The following is an 18,121-nucleotide window of genomic DNA, read 5'->3' on the forward strand; positions in this document are numbered from 1 at the left end:
CATCAAATGCCTATTGAATATCTCAAATTGAATGTCTCACAAAAATCTTCAAACTCAAAATAACCGAAACAGAACTCATTTTTTCCCTTCAAACTTTTCAATTTTTGTCTAAGGTGCCACCATCTTCCCACTAATATACGTTCATTGTTATCCATGGTTTGTCACTTGTTCTAATTCCATATATCCAATCTGTTGCCAAATTTTGTCATTTCTATCTTCATTCACATAGCCACCATCTTAGGGCAAACTGTCATCATCTCACACCTAGTCTATTGAAAGAATGTACTGGCGGGTATCCTTGTTTCAAGTCTCTGTCCACTCCAGTCTGTCAGTCAGTAAACATTTATTAAAATACTGTGCTAAGTGATGGGAATACAAGAAGAAGTAAACAATAATCTCTAATCTCAGAGCTCACAATCTAACGGTGGAGACAATGAGCAAACAAATACATTTTTAAAATCTATATTCAATGTAAATAGGAAATAATTAAAAGAGAGGAAGCACTAGAATTCTGAGGGATTGGGAAAGTCTTCCTGGAGCTGATGAGATATCATCTGAGACTTAAAGGAAGCCAAGGAAATCAGTAGGGAGATATGAAGAGGGAGAACGTTCTAGACATAGGAAAAAGGGAGAGAAAACGTCTTAAACCAAGAGATGGACTGTCTTTTTCATGGAACAGCAAGGAGGCCAGCATCACTGAATCAAAGAGTATGTGGCAGAAAGTGAGATATAAGAAGAGTGGAAATGTTGGAAGGGACTAGGTTATGAAAGATTTTGAATGTCAAATAGATTTCATAGTTAATTCTATAGCTGATAGGGAGTCACTAAGGAATATAAGACATATTCAAACTTGGTCTTTAGAAAAACCACTATAGTGGCTAAACAAAAGATGAATTAATGTGGGGAGAGATCTGAGGCATATAGATCCACCAATAGCCTCCAAACATGAAGCAATGAAACCCTGTACTAAGTTGGTGGCAGAAAATGAGGTATATTTGAGAGATATTAAAGAGGTGAAATTAATAAGTTTTGGTCACAGATTAGAAATAGAGGGTTCAAATTGGGTCCATGAGAGAAGGGACCAAAATTTGTATTTCTTTCCTAAAAAGATTGTGATGTAATATATGTGTGTGCAAATGCATATATGTGTGTATGTATATATATCTATATCTATATTTATATATGATATATACATACACATATATATAAATATACAATATTGAAAATAAAAAAAAACACTAGTACAATCTACAACTAGAGTGGTAAAACAATAGATCTTCATGAAGAAAACACTACAATTTACATGTCTTTTCTACCACATTTATACATGTAGATATCACCACTAACAGTCACTTATAAAGAAATTAAAATATATATTATGCATACATTAAATATCCATAAAAATAGTAGTAAATAAAAAATCAAAAACAGCACAATATCTATGGAAAATATTACCCCATCTATGGCTATGCAATATGTAAATTAAATTCTGGCGATTGGGACTGCAGCAAGAAAATGAGGCTTTTCTGGACAAAGGCATGATTTTACATTGAAAGCTTTTATTTAGACTGTTATACACAATAACATGCTCAAAATTGTCCTGACAGAAGCAGCATAAAGTACATATACAGGGAACATCCTTAAAATCTCTTGGGCTGAATTTGAGCTAGTTTCACACTTTGGAATAAAATTTTCAGAGTAATATTAAGGGTGCTCATTCATAGTAGACATATTTATTTGACCCAAATATAAAGTAATGTGAATATATCCATATTTCCTTTCATATGCATATAGACAATATATATCTACCCAAATAAATAGCACAGCAACTCCTCAATGTAGTACTGATATGTTAAGAAATGTCTCTAAACCTCAGGCCAACTTATTTTCCTGGGACAATATTGATGAAATACTGTGGTATGGCTTGTCCTTCACTTCCTAAAGAGAAATGAAAACATTAAGGAGAAAAATACTTTTAGAATACTCTTTGAATATTTATTACAGTCTTGGTTATTTTACATGCATTAAATTTTCTTCTGTGCTATGAACTAATATTAACCCAAGTACAAGAGAGGAGAATTAAAATTTTCATATAAAAAACTGGCCTAAAATTATATCTAATCATACCGAATTTCAGTAAGTACCATACTAGAGCAGTAAGTAGTCTCCAAAGAAGTAGAGATATCCTCCCCAGAGTTTTCTAAAAATGATCCATGGAGGGCAGGAAGAAAATATGGGGAAGGTATCTTTCTGCCTTCCCATTTTCTGATCCTCCTAACTTCAGGGCTGGTGCTCTATCTATTGCCCATCTAGCTGCCCCTGCTTACCATTTTCTGATAGAAGCCGCTCTCACTGGTGGGTTATATAGTAGCATCAATAAATATAATAGCAGTTGGCTCCCCTATACTGCCTCCATCACTCCCCTTCTACATGGACAGGGAAGTTGTAGTGGCAATGGGAATAGATGCAGGTTAAGTGATATAAAGAGAGATGTAAGAAGTGGCAATAACAAAGTAGGTAGTGCAGCTCTTCTGGGAGCAGCTACTTCAAGTCACAGGAGTTCAATTGGATTGATGAAAGATGACAATCAATCAGTAGGCATTTATTAGCCACCTACCATATAATGGAGACTGCTAAGTACAAAGATACAAAGACTAAAAGTGAAACAGAATATATGTCAAGGAATTTAGCACCTTCCTCAGGCCTTGAGGGAATAATGGGATAGTTTCCTAATCCTAGCTGTGAAGGATATAAGATGTCTCACTGTGGCTATATGTGCTAGTACTACATCTACTTGCTCTCAATACCTGAGAGCAGGTTTTGTTCTCACTCAATTCCCTATTCTCTTTCTCCCCATCCACCAAATCTCATACTCTCTTGCCCCTAAATCTTGAACACAAAAGATTGAAAATTTCTTCTCCATAATTACCTCATAAATCCCTAGAAGCTTGCAGATTATTTTACAAATAGAAACAAAATATCTAGGGGATAATTTGGTGAGGAAGAAGGTACTGCCAGTCAGAGGGATTAGGAAAAGTGTCTTATAGAAGTTTGGACTGACCTAAACTTTGAAGGTAAGTAAGCATTCTAAGAAGTGGAGAAGGGAGCTTTAATATGCTTTATAAGGAGCGTATTAAAGCCAATGCAGACAGAAATGGAAGACAAAGTATATAAGGAACAGTAATAATGTCAACTTGGTTTGAATGAAGAATTTATGAGAGTAATGTGTAATAAGCCTGTAAAGATAAATTGGGACTAGATTATGAAGGGCTGTAAATGCTAAACAGGATACAACAATGGAAAAATCTGAGAAGAAGAGATCCATTATTCCAAGATTATTCCAAGAGGATATCTCAAACTAGGAGAGATATACAAACACACCAAAAAAAAACAGTTTATATAAGTTAGAAAATCATAGAAAACAGATTATAATGTCCACATCTCTGCATGTTACCAAAGAACAGGTTTATCCTATGGAGAAAAAAGTGAAATACTGAGTTCTCATCTCCTAAACAAATCTCAATCCTCTAAATTGACTTTCTCCCAGATCTTCAAATATTGCCTCTATCATTTCAAATGATGGTTGCTGAATGAGTCTAGAGATCCTACAGATGAAACAAAAGAAAATGGATAATGTCAATGGCTGAATATACAAAGAAGAAGCTTTTGAGGATAATCTCTAACATGATCTTTGATGCACCTAGTCATCTAGTTAAAAAAGAACTTGGGCCATGTTTCTCATGTCAGAAAAATTAACTTCCCTATTGCAATTAGTTGTGGACCATTGGGACAAAGAGCTAGACTTGTGAAATTTAGATGTGATTTATAAAAGAACAACAGAGGTTTTTAACCATTTTAATCATGGATCCCTTCATCAGTCTGGTGAAACCTTTGAACCCTTTCTAAGAATATTTTAATGCATTACAAAACGCATGGGGTTACAAAAAAAAAAAAAAAAAAAAAAACTATTAATCCGAAACACAGTATTAGAACCCTGCTTTAGATCTGGCTCAGATATCTCTAGACTCCCAAATCGCAAGAAAATGGGAAGATGATCCAAGAGGAAAATATTTCCACAAAATCTTATAAGCAAAACTAAAATCAAATGTCTACCATAGTTACTACAATTTATGTACTTTGGTATTTTGTGCAATAGTTGACATAAGGAATTCAAAGAGGCCCATTTGAATCAATTGTTCTTTTTGGCCTAGAATTCTAACCTGACAGCCTTAACCGTACCATTGGCCAATAGTAAAATCCAAGTGTTTCACTTAGCTCCATTCCTTTTTCACAGAAAACCAGGTGCCACTGATTAATAAGATGTGAAGAAACAAGGTATGATTGACCTCCTGTATGCATTTTGGAAAACTAAATTATAAATGCTCACAAAAAGCAAAAAAAAAAAATTACATTTTATTACTATTTAACATACATATTGATTGCATCAAATAGATACATGTCATATATGTCATTCAGTGTATCCTGAGGAAAGAATGAAAGTTTCACAAAATGAATACAGTATTCTCAGGTCTTCTTTCACTTTTAACATTATGACATATTTGACATAACATATTATATAAACCAAAATTCTTAAAAAATAATGAAATATTCAATCACATTGACATCACTAAAAATATTAATATTGTTTATGAAAAGAATATTTAGTGAAAGCAAAAAGGGATACTGAATTAGTTATAAATAAAAATTGCTTTGAAAAACTTCATTTCACTTTTTCATCATATTTCTGTTTTGTGTATACTTTATAATGAATATTATATGTGAGTACAATGGGAATTCCATATAGCTAAAAAATAGCAAATATTAGAGGTAACAAATTGTTCTTATTGATACAGGTATGATGAAAGGTATGCAAATTGATTTATATCTCTCAGGCTATATTTTATTCTCTCCAGGATTAGGCTATAAAATATTTGGCAAAAAAAAGTTTATGATTAAATTATATTATTTAATATTTAATGATTTGTTATAATGAATGTTAAATCTCATTTTATATAAATATTATTCTAAAAAGAAATGCCAGTTTTATAAAATGAAAATATCTAGTTAAGGAGATTTGAATGATATTTATGAACATTTTGTTGATTTTTTTGCATTTTATATTATTGATAAGAGGGGAAATTAAGTATACAGTCACATTTTGTTTTATTATCATTAAAGTGATGGAATTTTTTCTCTACTTAATTTCTTCAAGTCATCTGCCAACTTTTATTTTCCCAGAAATAAATTTTGACGTAGGAAAGAATATGATTTTAAGCAATAGCATGGAAGACATGGATTCTATTTTCAATTCTGAAAGTAGCTAGTTGTAAGACCCGAGCAAATCACCTGTCTTTCCTGTGTTTCAGTTTACCTATCTATAAAATGAAAATCTTGAACTAATGTTTATTTTTCCTTACCTCTACCCTCCAAAAACACCTAAATGATATCCTAATGATAACCTAAAAGAAAATCACTAAAATTTCCAAGATTTTTAGAAACTATAATAGCTCTCTATAAAATAATGTTTTTCAAAATGACATTCTTAGGAAGTCATAGAGTTTACAAGAAGTTCCAAATAGCAAGTTGGTAGTGATAGTATTTATTAGCAAAATTTGTATTTATTAACATAATTTCTCAACTTTAATTACCAGTCTTTTGGTTTTTATCTTTGCTCTTTTCATACTTTCCTCATCTTAATTCAGTCAACATTTTCTGCAGACCTATTATATAATCATTATGGTCCTTATCACTATTTTCTTATCATCACTTAATTGATAACCAAGAAAATGTATTACTTATTTAAATCTGTGCTTTTTCAACATAGATGCCAAAGTGATTTCCTGAAAGTACAGGTCTGACCATGTCATTGCCCTGATCAATAAATTATAGTGGCTCCTTTGTAATTCAAGGATCAGATATAAACTCCTTTGTTTAGTATTTTAAGCCTTTCAGATGTTCTAACCTACTTTATTTACCCTTTACTTTATTAACCTTCATACACACTATACTCTAGCCAAACTGACTTTCTTGACATTTCTCACATTCAACATTCCATGTCCCAAACTTGCCTTTGCACAGAATGATCCCCATCCCTAGAATATATTCTGTTCTCGTTTCCATCTCTTCTTATCTTGAGTTACTTTTACAGCTTAGCTCAAGCATCATCTTCTACATGAGATATTTATTTTGCATATATATCTATGTTAATCAAATAAACAAGTATTTGTTAATCAACTACTATGTATCATTGATTATACTAGGTATGGGAGATATAAGTACAAAGAATAAAATAATACCTACTTGCAATGAGTTTCATTCTAATATGTATACGTGTTTCTTTAGATAAAATTTAGTCTTTTTGAGAGCAGGGACTATTGCTTTTTTGTTTGTTTGTTTTTAGACTCTGGAGCCTAAGACAGTGCAAAATGCTTGTTGATTAACTGATCACTTATCAAACTAACAAAATAGAAGTATTATTCATTCTGTTGTCAAAAGTATGTAACTGAAATGATATTTTTAAATGCAGGGTTTATGTGGCCCCATACATGGACTAGAACCTTGGTGTTGCCAAGATAATGGCAATAAGTATGATCTAGTGAATGGGCAGTTTAGTCAGTGATTTCAGAAGGGTACAAGATAGAAAACAACTCATAGTACTTAGATATTTCTTTAGGTCATCGATAAGTAATTAAAGAACTACTTTAAAAATTTGTGCACTAATTTGTTTACTACTGAGACTTGTGATTTCATCTATGTAGGAAGCTTCTGGTGAGAGAATTCCTTCTATTAATATAGGTTATCAACCCAGCTAGAACAGAACACACCCTGACTTCTCTCTCTGTTCTGCCAGTGTGAACTCTCAATGATATGTCTTATGACTGCAGGAACTTTCTCCTCTTATAAACAATGGAGTAGTCATTTTTCATTTTAAGGAAAATGACTATTTAAAACCATAAAGTGGCACAAATTTACCATGAATACCTAAACACTTTACTTTCAAATAAAGTCCAAAATCAGGGATATAGATTGTAGATATAAAGCTTCAAGTTATTAGTATAGTACTAGCTATTTCCCTTTACAAATGATGAAAGTTAGATCCAGTAAGGTCCATAACCCCAGGTTACTTTCTCAAGGCTATAGAGATAATAGGCCTCAGAAGTGGGATCTCAATATAGATTTTCTATACATGTACATACATAGAAATATACATATACATATTTAGTTTTTAAAATGTGATAAAGTAGTAAAACATTTCAATATTCAAATTTTAATGAATATAATTTAATTCAGTTGATGATTCAGAAATAATGTCAAAGTCCTTCAGTGTCTTAGGCTTATTATGAAAATCAGTTTATAATAGAACGTAAGTATGTGTTTAGCATAGTTTTAGCATGACTTTGAAAATAAATCAGTCCCATCCATGTTAAAGGAAGGGGGAAAGGGATGCACAGTCTGGGATGCCACTATCACCAGCAGCAGCAGCAGGAGGATGGAGAGACTGAGATACATGAAAAGTAAAAGGTCAAGAGTCTAGGACTGGAGCTGTGTGACCAAACAAAACATAAGTCAGCAGTCAGGGTTTTGCTTCTGACACTGGAGCAACTGATTCTTCTTGCCCACTTCCTTTTCCCTCTGTTAGTTGCAAAGAGCAGTGAATTTATCTTCCTGAAATATATCTCCATCCCTGGAATGTTTATTTCCCCTTTCTGCTTACCTGGCTTTAATGTTTGCTTTTAAGAGAGTCTCTTTCTTTCTTCTCTGTCAAGCTGTAAATATGAATAAATAATTCTTTTTAATTTGCTCCTATGCCCCCAGCCAAAGAAAAATAGTGTTTTGCTGGAATGCTGAAGGGCTACATCTCCCTCTCTGCTCCTAGAGGGTCACTATTGGTCTCCTGCCATATTCATGCAATCACACACTTAGACTAACAATGAAATGATTAGTCATTTTTATCTTTAAAGCTGACCTTAAATACAGTAAACATAAAGGGTAAATGACCTCCCAAGACAGGAAGATTAGTTTTGGGAAGACTAGGACATGCCCCTTTGGGAAACAGAGGGACAGGAAGGAAATATGATTAATCAACAGTTCCAATCTCAGCAGTCCAAATAGTTTTACTAACACCACTCTGTTTAGTACCTCCTGTGCCCTATTAGACTGTGAGCTCCTTGCGAGCTCACAGTTTTTTACCTTTCTTTTTATTACTATGCCTAGCATACAACAGGTTCTTAATAAATGCTTGCTGGATTGTCTTTGGGCATTGTTTAGTCACAGAATCCTGGTCTTAGCATCTCAAATTTAGCTAATCATGATTCTCAATATCTCTTATCTTTCCATGATTGGATATCTCCCCTGCTTCTTGTCATTTTAGACTTGGTAAGTTTTCTTTAGCACAGGAGGTTAACACTATAAATAATTATTTATGTCTGTTTTATTATTTTTTGTATTGGATGTTTAGCTAAGCCTAGGAAAAGGCTCAATGTAGAAAGAAATGAGTAAAAGTGTATAGTAAAAAAAAAAAGATTTATAGTAAAAAAAATTTCTCAAGTATTTTTGATTATTAATAGTTAATAAACTGGAGGGTATCTCAGGACTACTAATTGAGGGGATTTTATTAATTTATGAGTAAATCTAAAGATGTATTCAATGATTACTCTAAGGGAGAATAAATAATGTAGTTTATTACATGCAAGCTAAAGAGTGAAGGTCTGATGTAGTTGTATAGTATTGCAGTATAATATATGTTCCTCTCTAGGCTACCTACCTAGGTTATCCATGAAAAAGGTCTTAAAAACTCATTACCAAGGCATTAAAAATACAGATATAAAATAAATATAAGTAAATTTGGGATGTAGATACTAGAGAAAGCTGGTGTATAACAGATAGAATACAGAGCTTAGAATCAGGAAGACCTGAGTTCAAATCTAACTTCTGACAGCAGAATAGTTGGTTCTGACACTGTTACCCTGGAGAAATCACTTCAGCTTTATTTCTTCAGTCTCCTCAAGTATAAAATGATAAAAATAACATCTAACACAGGTTTGTTGTGAAGATCAAATGACATATGTATTAGAAGCTCTTAGCACAGTTCCTGGCCCATGTTAAGAACTATGGAAATGTTTATTCCCTCCCTACTAGCAGACGAAGGAGGCAGGAAAGACTTCATGTAGAAGGTTAGATTTGAACTGAACTTTAAAGAAAGGTAGGAATTCTAAGAAGTAGAATTCAGGAGGGAATGTATTTTAGGATTGGGGTATAACTAGTGCTAAGGCATAGTTAAAAGAGATGGAATCTATATATAAAGAATAGTAAAGAGGTCAGTTTGGCTTGTCAGACGTATGTATAAATCAGAATAATAAAAGGTATCCCAAAAGTATTAGCATAGTTTTATACTATTAAAGCTGTATTTAACAAAAGTGTAAAAGAAATGTGTAGCCAAGTGATGAAAAACATTAAATGATAAACAGAAGAGCTTATATTTTATCCTACAGGTAAAAAAGAACCACTGGAGTTTATAGAGTAGGGTAGTAATGTGATGAGACCTTAGGAAAAACACTTTGGTCTCTGTGATGAGGATGGATCTGAATGGGTAGAGACAAATATGGACAGTAATTTGATATTGCAAAAGTCCAGATGAAAAGGCCAGACAAAAGATGATGAAGGCCTATATTACTGTGATCATTTTGGGAATAGAGAGAAAGGCACAAATGACAGATATGTGTGGGGTTATCAACAATTTGTCAACTAATTAGATAGCTAGAAAGTATATGTTAGGTATATAAGGGATTTCTGAAGAGATTAAAGTTTTGAGGAAAAGACTATGTGTTCTGTTTTGGACATACAGAGTTTAAAATAGCATGTAGTTTTAAATGTGCAGTAAGAGGTGGCAATGTGAAACTGCAGTTCAGGAGAGAGATAAGGGATTGATGGATGGATGGGGATGGATGGATAGATATCAGAGTCATCTACATAGAGATAATAATTGAATCTATATGAGTTGGAGAGAGGATAGGGAGAGAATAGAGAAGAGGGCAGAAAAGAATCTTAGGTATACTCACATTTATAGTATGTGATACAGATGCTGATCCAGCAAAGGAGAATGAAAAGAAGTTGTCAGATTATTTTCCTTTTCAGGAAGGAAAACCAATAGGCAGCAATATCATAAAAACCCAGAGAGGAGAGAGTCTCCAGGAAGAAATGGTGGTCAGCAGTGTCAAAGGATTCAGAGAATTCAAGAGAGATAAGAATTGAAGAAAGATTCTCATAATTGTCAATTAAAAGACCTCTGATAACATCAGAGAGAATATTTTCAGTTGAGTTATGAGGTCTGAAACTAGATTACAAAGGGTTGAAAAAAATTTAGATGAAAAACTGCCAAGAGGCAGTAAGTGTAGACAATTTTTATAGTTTGACTGAAAAGAAGAACAGAGAGAGAGAACAAAACCTGGAAGAAATAATAAAGTCAAATCAGAGAATTTTTCAAGAATGAGGAAGACATATTTAAAGGGAGAATAAATAGGGGAAGGGATGGAGGGAGAGAGAAAGAGGGGGAAAGAAGAAGAGTAGGAGAAAGTGAGAGACACAAGGTAGAGAGGTAAAGGAAGAGAGTGGTAAGTGAGAGTGGGTGAGAGGAGAAAAATGGGAAAAGGAAAAAGGGAAGGAGAGAAAAAGATCAGTCTGCTAAAAAAAAAAAAGGCAGAAGGTAGGTAGGATCAAGGCTACAAGTAGAAGCTTTGTCAAGGAGAAGGATAACCCCTACTTCAAAGAATAGAGTAAAAGAAAAATAGGTAATGATAAGAAGTTGTGAGATAGACAATTGTAAATACCTTCTTTTCTTAGTATATTTTCAGGCAAGGTCTGATGAGTGGAAGGAGACAAAAGGAAATATGGAAGGTTGAGGAGAGAAACTAAAAATTAGGAAAAGCTGTTATAGGGAATGTTACAGAGATTCAGTTAGGGAGGCATAAAAGAATTACCTTGTTGCAGTGAGAGCTCAGTTGACATTAAGTAACAAAAAGTTGTATTGAACCCAATTTATATGGTCGTGTATCCTTTCAAATTTGAGAACCAGTGCCTTGGAAAAAGAGACCAAGACACATTCAAATGGCCCATATTGAGACTTGTTTTTCTGAAACTGGAAATTTAAGATTAATGAATGGCTCATCACAATCATTCCTAGAATAATATTTTTCAAGAACAACAATACCTACCTGAGAAACTTGAATAAATGAAGCATGAAAAGAACTAAGAATCTTCTGCCTCTTCTTTCTCTTGTGCTTCCTCTTTTTCTTCCTCTTCAGCTTCCTCTTTTTCCTCCTCTTCTGCTTCCTCTTTTTCTTCCTCTTCTGTAGTCCCCTCCTTATTTATATAAATGATAACAATATCATTTATAGATATGCATCAAAATTAAATTATTAAAAGGAACTAAAAAAAACTTTGACAAAAAAGTACAAAAATAAGTCTCTCTATCCTTTGAAATAATATTCTACAGTGTAGATTTTTACTAGATGGGAGTGTAGCAGAATGCTTCCAAGATAAATAAATCCAGTGTGTTTTATTTGTTTTTCTTTAAAATATATCTTTGATTTATAATGTTAACAAATAGAATATGTCAGAGAATTATTTTATCCAGAACATTTGTTTAGAAAAATCTGAAAGTCACAACAAAACAAATATGGGAATATGTTTAGTATGACTATACATGTATAACCTTTATCAAATTGCTTGTCTTCCCAATAAGGAGGGAGGGAAGGCTGGAAGAGAGCAATTTGGAATTCAAAATTTAAAAAAAATAACGTTTAAAAAAATTTTACATGTAATTGAAGAAAAATTTTTTTCAAAAAAAAAAAGAAATCAAAAATACAATGTAGAAGACTAAGCAACCAATAGGAGGCAATAACAAAAATTTAACTTTTTTGGTGCTTGATAAAGCATGTCCAATTTAGGACCTACTATATTCTACAGCAAAAAGCTAAGAAAGTTATCAATAATCTATATAGTAAAAAATTAGCCCTAACGTTTTAAAGTTTGCTTAGCACTATTACGATTGTTTATGATCCTGCCATAAAATTTGCAGACTTTAATATTAATGTTTATAATAACTTTAACATTCTGACTACATAATTCCTCAACCTTGTCAAATCCAAATTCCAATTCATCTACACTACTTCTGTGACAACCAACATAGCTACCCCTATACTTATAACCATCATTTCACAGAATTGTACCAGTTTTAAAAATCAGGTAGGATTTCAAAATTCTCTACCTGTACCATTCAACTCACTCACCTTTCCCACAAAACCTGTTCTTATTTTTTTCAATTTCTCTCCCATTCTCCATCTAGTCTTAATCACTTTGTTGATTCAGTATCTATAATGCCAGAGCCTCAGTCACACCCATCTTCTACTATTCCAGAATTGTTAATCCTTATTACTAGGTAATCAATATTATGCAATTCTTTGTTGCTGTTCCTTAGATTAGTAGACATCTCCAATTCAAGAAAATCATGGATTCTTGAAGTATTGAAGTCAATAATTCATCAACCTTAGAATTTATCTCATGGCAGCCCAATTTCATATTAACTGATTCTCTAAGAACCTTATAGAACATAATAACAGATGACCTAACATCTTACTTCCCCCTTTGATAAAAACTCTCTCAATCTTCCTCTCTATCACCCAGTGTCCCAAAGACATTTCAAATAATATGTACAAAAATGAACTCTATCTTTCCCCAAAATTCCTCCCCTCTTCTAAACTTCATTATTGCAGTAGAAGACATCACTGTTCTCCTAGTCTCCCAGGGCCATAAATTTCTATTTATCTGTGACTCCTTACTCTCCCTCATTCCACACATCCAATTGCCAAAACTTTTAATTTCTACCTCTACAGCATCTATGACATTTGACTCTGTCTCACATCTGCCACCTAAGTGCAGACTCTAATCTGGATTGTTTTTACAATGTCCTATTTGGTCTCCCTGTCTCTAATCTTTTCACAATTCAGTCCTTCCTTCACGTTGCCCCCAAAATTATTTTTCTTATCTGCAAATCTGACCATGTCACTCTCCAACTTAATCAACTTCATTAGCTCCTTACTGCCTTTAGGATAAAATAAAAATAGTTGTTAAAGTCATCATAGTATGGTCCTACAATCCTCTTTCAAGCATTATTCTCACACCTGCATTTTGAGATCCAGCTGAACTGGTCTTCTTTCTTATATAGCACTCAATTCCCCAACCCCATGGGTCCCTCACTGACCATTTCCCATGTCTAGGTTAGGCCTTCCTCATCTTTGCTTCAAAAAATCCTTCTATTCTTTCAAGAAAAAGCCTAAGCACCAATTTCTACATTAAGTTTTTTCTTAATCCTCCAAATTTCTAGTGTCTTAGCTCTCAAATTACTTTTTATTTAAAAATTTTATATGGATTAATACAATAGGAGACTTATCAATGATCACACACAAATCATGAACATCTGAAGCACTCCTCATATGGACTTTTATAAAAGGTTTTATATCTATTATATCTACATAAGTATTATATCTACATAATCAAATCTATTATGTAACACCCTTCTTGGGCTAGTAGGAGAGACTAGCTTCTCTCCTACTCACACTAACATTCAGGCTGGTTATCCAAAGAAAAGCTTCTATTGTAAATTTCTAGAGGTAGTTTATGAAGCTGCTTTTCTAAAACAATTGCTCATAAGCCACCACTAGTGTGTTTTTTTATCAATAATAAGCTAATACTCATAATTAGCTCTTAAAAGATGCATTTGCTCAGATGGTTAGTAAAACAAAATATTCTCCCCATAAACCTGGGGCATACTATCTCATAAATACACACTCCCATTTTCAGCAAAATGGTTTTAAACTAAGAATATAATGATAATGAAACACACATGAGCAAATACATATAGGAAAAGGTGCTCCTAAAAAGTATGGAAGTCCTCGCCGTGAATCCTTGTTGGGCAGAACTTTGTTCCCAACATCTGCCCTTCTCCATGGCTTCCTCCTCTTCCTGTTCCTCAAAGCTATTTCCTCTCTAAATTGACTGATTTTTTGGTGTCTATATTTGTCTTGCTCCCTCAGTTTATGAGTCCCTCAATTGTGCATCAAATTTCTCCAACTGATTAACTCTTAAACTGCTGAATGTATTATATATCTGGTACTATATAACTACTTAGCACTTTGGCAAACACAAAAAATCCTCTCCTCCTACGTTTTTTTTTTCCCCTTGAGGCAATTGGGGTTAAATGACTTGCCCAGGGTCACACAGCTAGGAAGTGTTAAGGTCACATTTTAACTCAGGGCCTCCTGACTTCAGGGCTGGTGCTCTCTCACCTAGCTGCCCCCTCCTCCCACTCTTTTGGGGTGTCTTACACAAAATTCCTGAACCTGCACTGCCTTGAACTAATGCCTCTAAGTCTCATTCATTTAAAAATCTGCATAGGTTTCAATAATTTTTTGCTGTCCAATACAGTTGATGGCTTTAATTCCATTAGAGAAAAGTATTCACATATCATAAAGGGCCTCTTAATGCCTCATAATTACAAATGTAATATGATTTCTGGGATGAGAGAGGGGATTAGTCAAAGATCACTTCTCCTAAAAACAGATTGCCCTCGTTATATCAAATTATCATTGTATTTCACTTATAAATATCACATAGGCATTTATAAATTTTCATAGTAACACCAAAATATTGAATTACATTTCTTAGTTTCATATTTGCTATTTTCAAAAGGAAAAGGCTTGAATAAACCATACTACACAAAGTTTTTCTCATGTAAGAAAAGTTAATACTTGAAGACCTAGCTGAGTGTCCTAATTTTAGTCAGATATTTAATCAAATTTAAATGTATTTAACTAATAAATAATATCATTCAGAAACCCCAGATATGTATTTCTGAGGGGCCTTGGCTGAGAGTAGTTAGTTAGGAGTAATTTGTTAAAATAGTTACTGATAGTCTTAGTTTGAGTAATTCTCAGTGAAGAACTAATTAATAGTTATTTAAATATCTGGTCATAAAAGGATAGCCTGTTAATTGAAAGCTATTGATAATAATGATATTGGAGGCAGGATTTAGGAGGGTGGGAATGACAGCTATAAAGACTAGTAATATAAAAGACTTGAATGGAAGTGACTCACTATGGTGTTTTATTATTTTCTATAATAATTATGTTTTGAAATTTTTTCACTTAGGAATAATTTGTTATTTAAAAGTTTGGCAGAATTATCTTGGATGTTTCATTTTAGTCTTTTTTTTTTGCAAGGAGCTTCTTCCTGGGGTTTTTCCTTTGGAGATTGGTATAATTAGAACATTTCTTTCTTTATTTTTTTAGGGAGCAGATCTTGGAGTCAGGAACGTATAAGTTCAAATCCCATGTATCATACGTACTGGTTGTGAGACCTTAAGCAAATTGTTTAACCTCTCAATGCTTTAATGATTTATGATTAAATGACAAGAAGCTTTGCAAATCATTCAATTAACATTCAATAAGTGCCTACTATGTGCTAGGCACTGCGCTATACTCTGGTGGTGCAAAGAAAGAAAGCCTAGATAGTTTCTCTTCCCAAGGAGCTCATAGTCTTATGGGAAAAGATATGTAAGGAAGCTGAAAGGGGGAGTAAGGAGAAGAGGGAAAGCTAGGGAAGTTGCCTTGAGAGAAAGGGAAGGGGAGGAGAAAATGAAAGGGGCAAGGGAAGGGAATAAACCTATTTATAAGCCAGGCATTATGAGAAATTTTTTAGACCAGTAATTCTTTGCTTATTCTTCATTTACAAAAAAAAAAAAGACATTTGGAATAAATAATATAAAACAATATATCATATCACAATGGACAACAAGTTGTCTCATATATTTTATATAATAATGTAGTGGATTTATATTTATATATTTATTATATTTAGAAATATAATTATCCTTCTATCCTTCCAACCGGAATCCTCCAGCAAAATTTAATCCATTATGTTTATCCCCTACAATATCTTTTCATTAGATGCTCAAAGTAGGAAACAAGGGACTAAACCTGACACCAATACATCCACAAAAAAGTGGGGGGGATTGAGGGGAGAGATAATATAGATTGGACATCCCAACAGTAAGTACAGTACTTATATTTTGCAACTTGTTTGGATATGGAGTCTTTTCCTTTCAAAACAACATGACAAACAAAATGTTTTAATCAGCTAGTTACATATAGTATATGCACTTTTCTGCCTAAAGAGAAAGCATATACTTTGATATGGGAATAGATGGATAGCCAGTAAACGTGCAATGCATTCTATCAGATACAATAAACATTTTCAAAAGTATTATCTCATGTGATCCTCACAACAGATCTTCAGGGAAAATACTATTATTTATTTCCATTTTAGAGTTGAAGAAATTGAAGCAAAAACAAAATTAGTGTTTTGTTCAGGAAGACACAGCTAGTAAGTATCTTGAATCTGGATTTAAACTTGGGTCTTCCTGACTCAAGGCCCAGTACTCTATCTACTATGTCACCTAACAATGAATTACAAAAAATGAAGACAGGTGGAAATGATAAGATGGTCAATACTGGTAATTTCCTTAAGTACAGAATTTGAGAGGACCTTATCACTATCTACCTTCCATCTTCTCTAATCAGAGGGAAACAAACTCATTAGTTTCTTTTTTGTTCTATCACGTTCAGACTTATAATGGTTTTTGCTTAATAATGGCAGTCTGAGATATTTTTTCTTCTGTAAAGTACTGTTGGTAATTTTCCCAATGTCAAAAACTACCTTGGTTCAGAATGAATGATCTTCCTTCTGATAATCACAAGTTGTGTGACCATAAACAAGTCACTTAAATTTCAGTGTCCCCAGACAACCTTAAGGACTATAAAATTACTTTATAAATATACAAGTGTATTTTTTCTCTTTATAATTATAAAATTATAGTGGCAGAGGGAGTCATTTCATTAAAACTTGTCTATTTCAATGAATTTGGAAATCTAGCACAAAAATAAAATAAAATAAAGCATGTAACAAACTTCGAGATTTACTTTGACAGTCACTCAGCTAGATAGACAATTGACTCTACTGAATAATTACTGAAATATACACATGTCAAAATTTCCAAAAATCTCACCTTTAATCATGGCTTCTTCACCTATGACACTAAAAGTATAACTATAGACTATGCTTAAGTTTTATACAAACCAAACTCCACATATTTGGTTTTTGGTTAGGGGAGGGGAGAAAGGAAGGGAAGTTCCAGTGTAGGTGCTGGAAGTAAGATCTAGTTCACATTGAAACTATTAAGGTATATATCACCATGAAACACAATCCTCAATTTCAAGTCAGAACTGGGATTATATAATCAACCCAGAAACCCTAGATATTCTAATTTACTACAATTTCTCAATAAGCACCATCCAAATTTGAAAGAATTCATAGACCTAACAGAAAATAAGGTTTTAAAAATTAAGAACTATTTGATATCCCCCATATCAATATGAATTTTTTAAATGAAAACTAAAAATGGGGAAATGGAAACCACTTACCTGTTTTACTTCTGATTCAGTAGGATTGTCTACATCTTCCACGTCTTCTTTTGGCACCTCATTTTTATCACTTACTTCAGCACTGTCTGTTCCCTGAACAAAGGAAACACATAGTATAGTTATCAAATTAATCAAAGGTTTGTCTATTTTGTTGGGTGTTTTTTCCATAAAATCAACTCTTAGTTTTATTATTAGTTCAATAGTTTTCTTACTTTTAATTTTATTAATTTCTCCATTGATTTTAAGATTTCTAATTTGATATTTAATTGGAAGCTTTTAATTTGCTCTTTTCCTAACTTGTTTAGTTGCATGCCCAATTCATTGATCTTTTCTTTCCCAATACAGAATAGTTACACTTAATTAAGCAACCAGAATACGGTATCCCGTGGCATGACCCTTCCCTTATTTGAGAAATGTTCTGTTCTCACTTATTACATGATTAAGGTGACGGTAAAGTTTTTTCTGTCAAAAATATATCATCAAAGCTAGAGAATTTTGCTGCTGACAGAAATATGTAACAAAGGAAGGAATTTGGCCTGGGAGTCTTACCTTCTCTACTTACTTTTGTTTAGTCTCAACTTCATTTG

The 18,121-nt window shown here is 33.1% G+C and overlaps 1 protein-coding gene across 1 annotated transcript in view; it reads right to left on the reverse strand.

Annotated features, from left to right (window-relative positions):
* Positions 1 to 1,945: 1,945 nt before the first annotated feature.
* LOC100930434 (SH3 domain-binding glutamic acid-rich protein) overlaps positions 1,946 to 18,121 on the reverse strand; it is a 97,146-nt gene continuing 80,970 nt past the window's right edge. The window contains 5 exon segments of the mRNA XM_031959200.1: positions 1,946 to 3,605; positions 7,715 to 7,766; positions 11,211 to 11,258; positions 11,260 to 11,358; positions 17,535 to 17,627. Of these exon segments, the coding sequence (XP_031815060.1) occupies positions 7,734 to 7,766; positions 11,211 to 11,258; positions 11,260 to 11,358; positions 17,535 to 17,627 (273 nt within the window). The 3' untranslated portion in view covers positions 1,946 to 3,605; positions 7,715 to 7,733.

This window comes from Sarcophilus harrisii, chromosome 3 (genome assembly GCF_902635505.1).
Source record: "Sarcophilus harrisii chromosome 3, mSarHar1.11, whole genome shotgun sequence".
Classification (NCBI taxonomy): domain Eukaryota; kingdom Metazoa; phylum Chordata; class Mammalia; order Dasyuromorphia; family Dasyuridae; genus Sarcophilus; species Sarcophilus harrisii.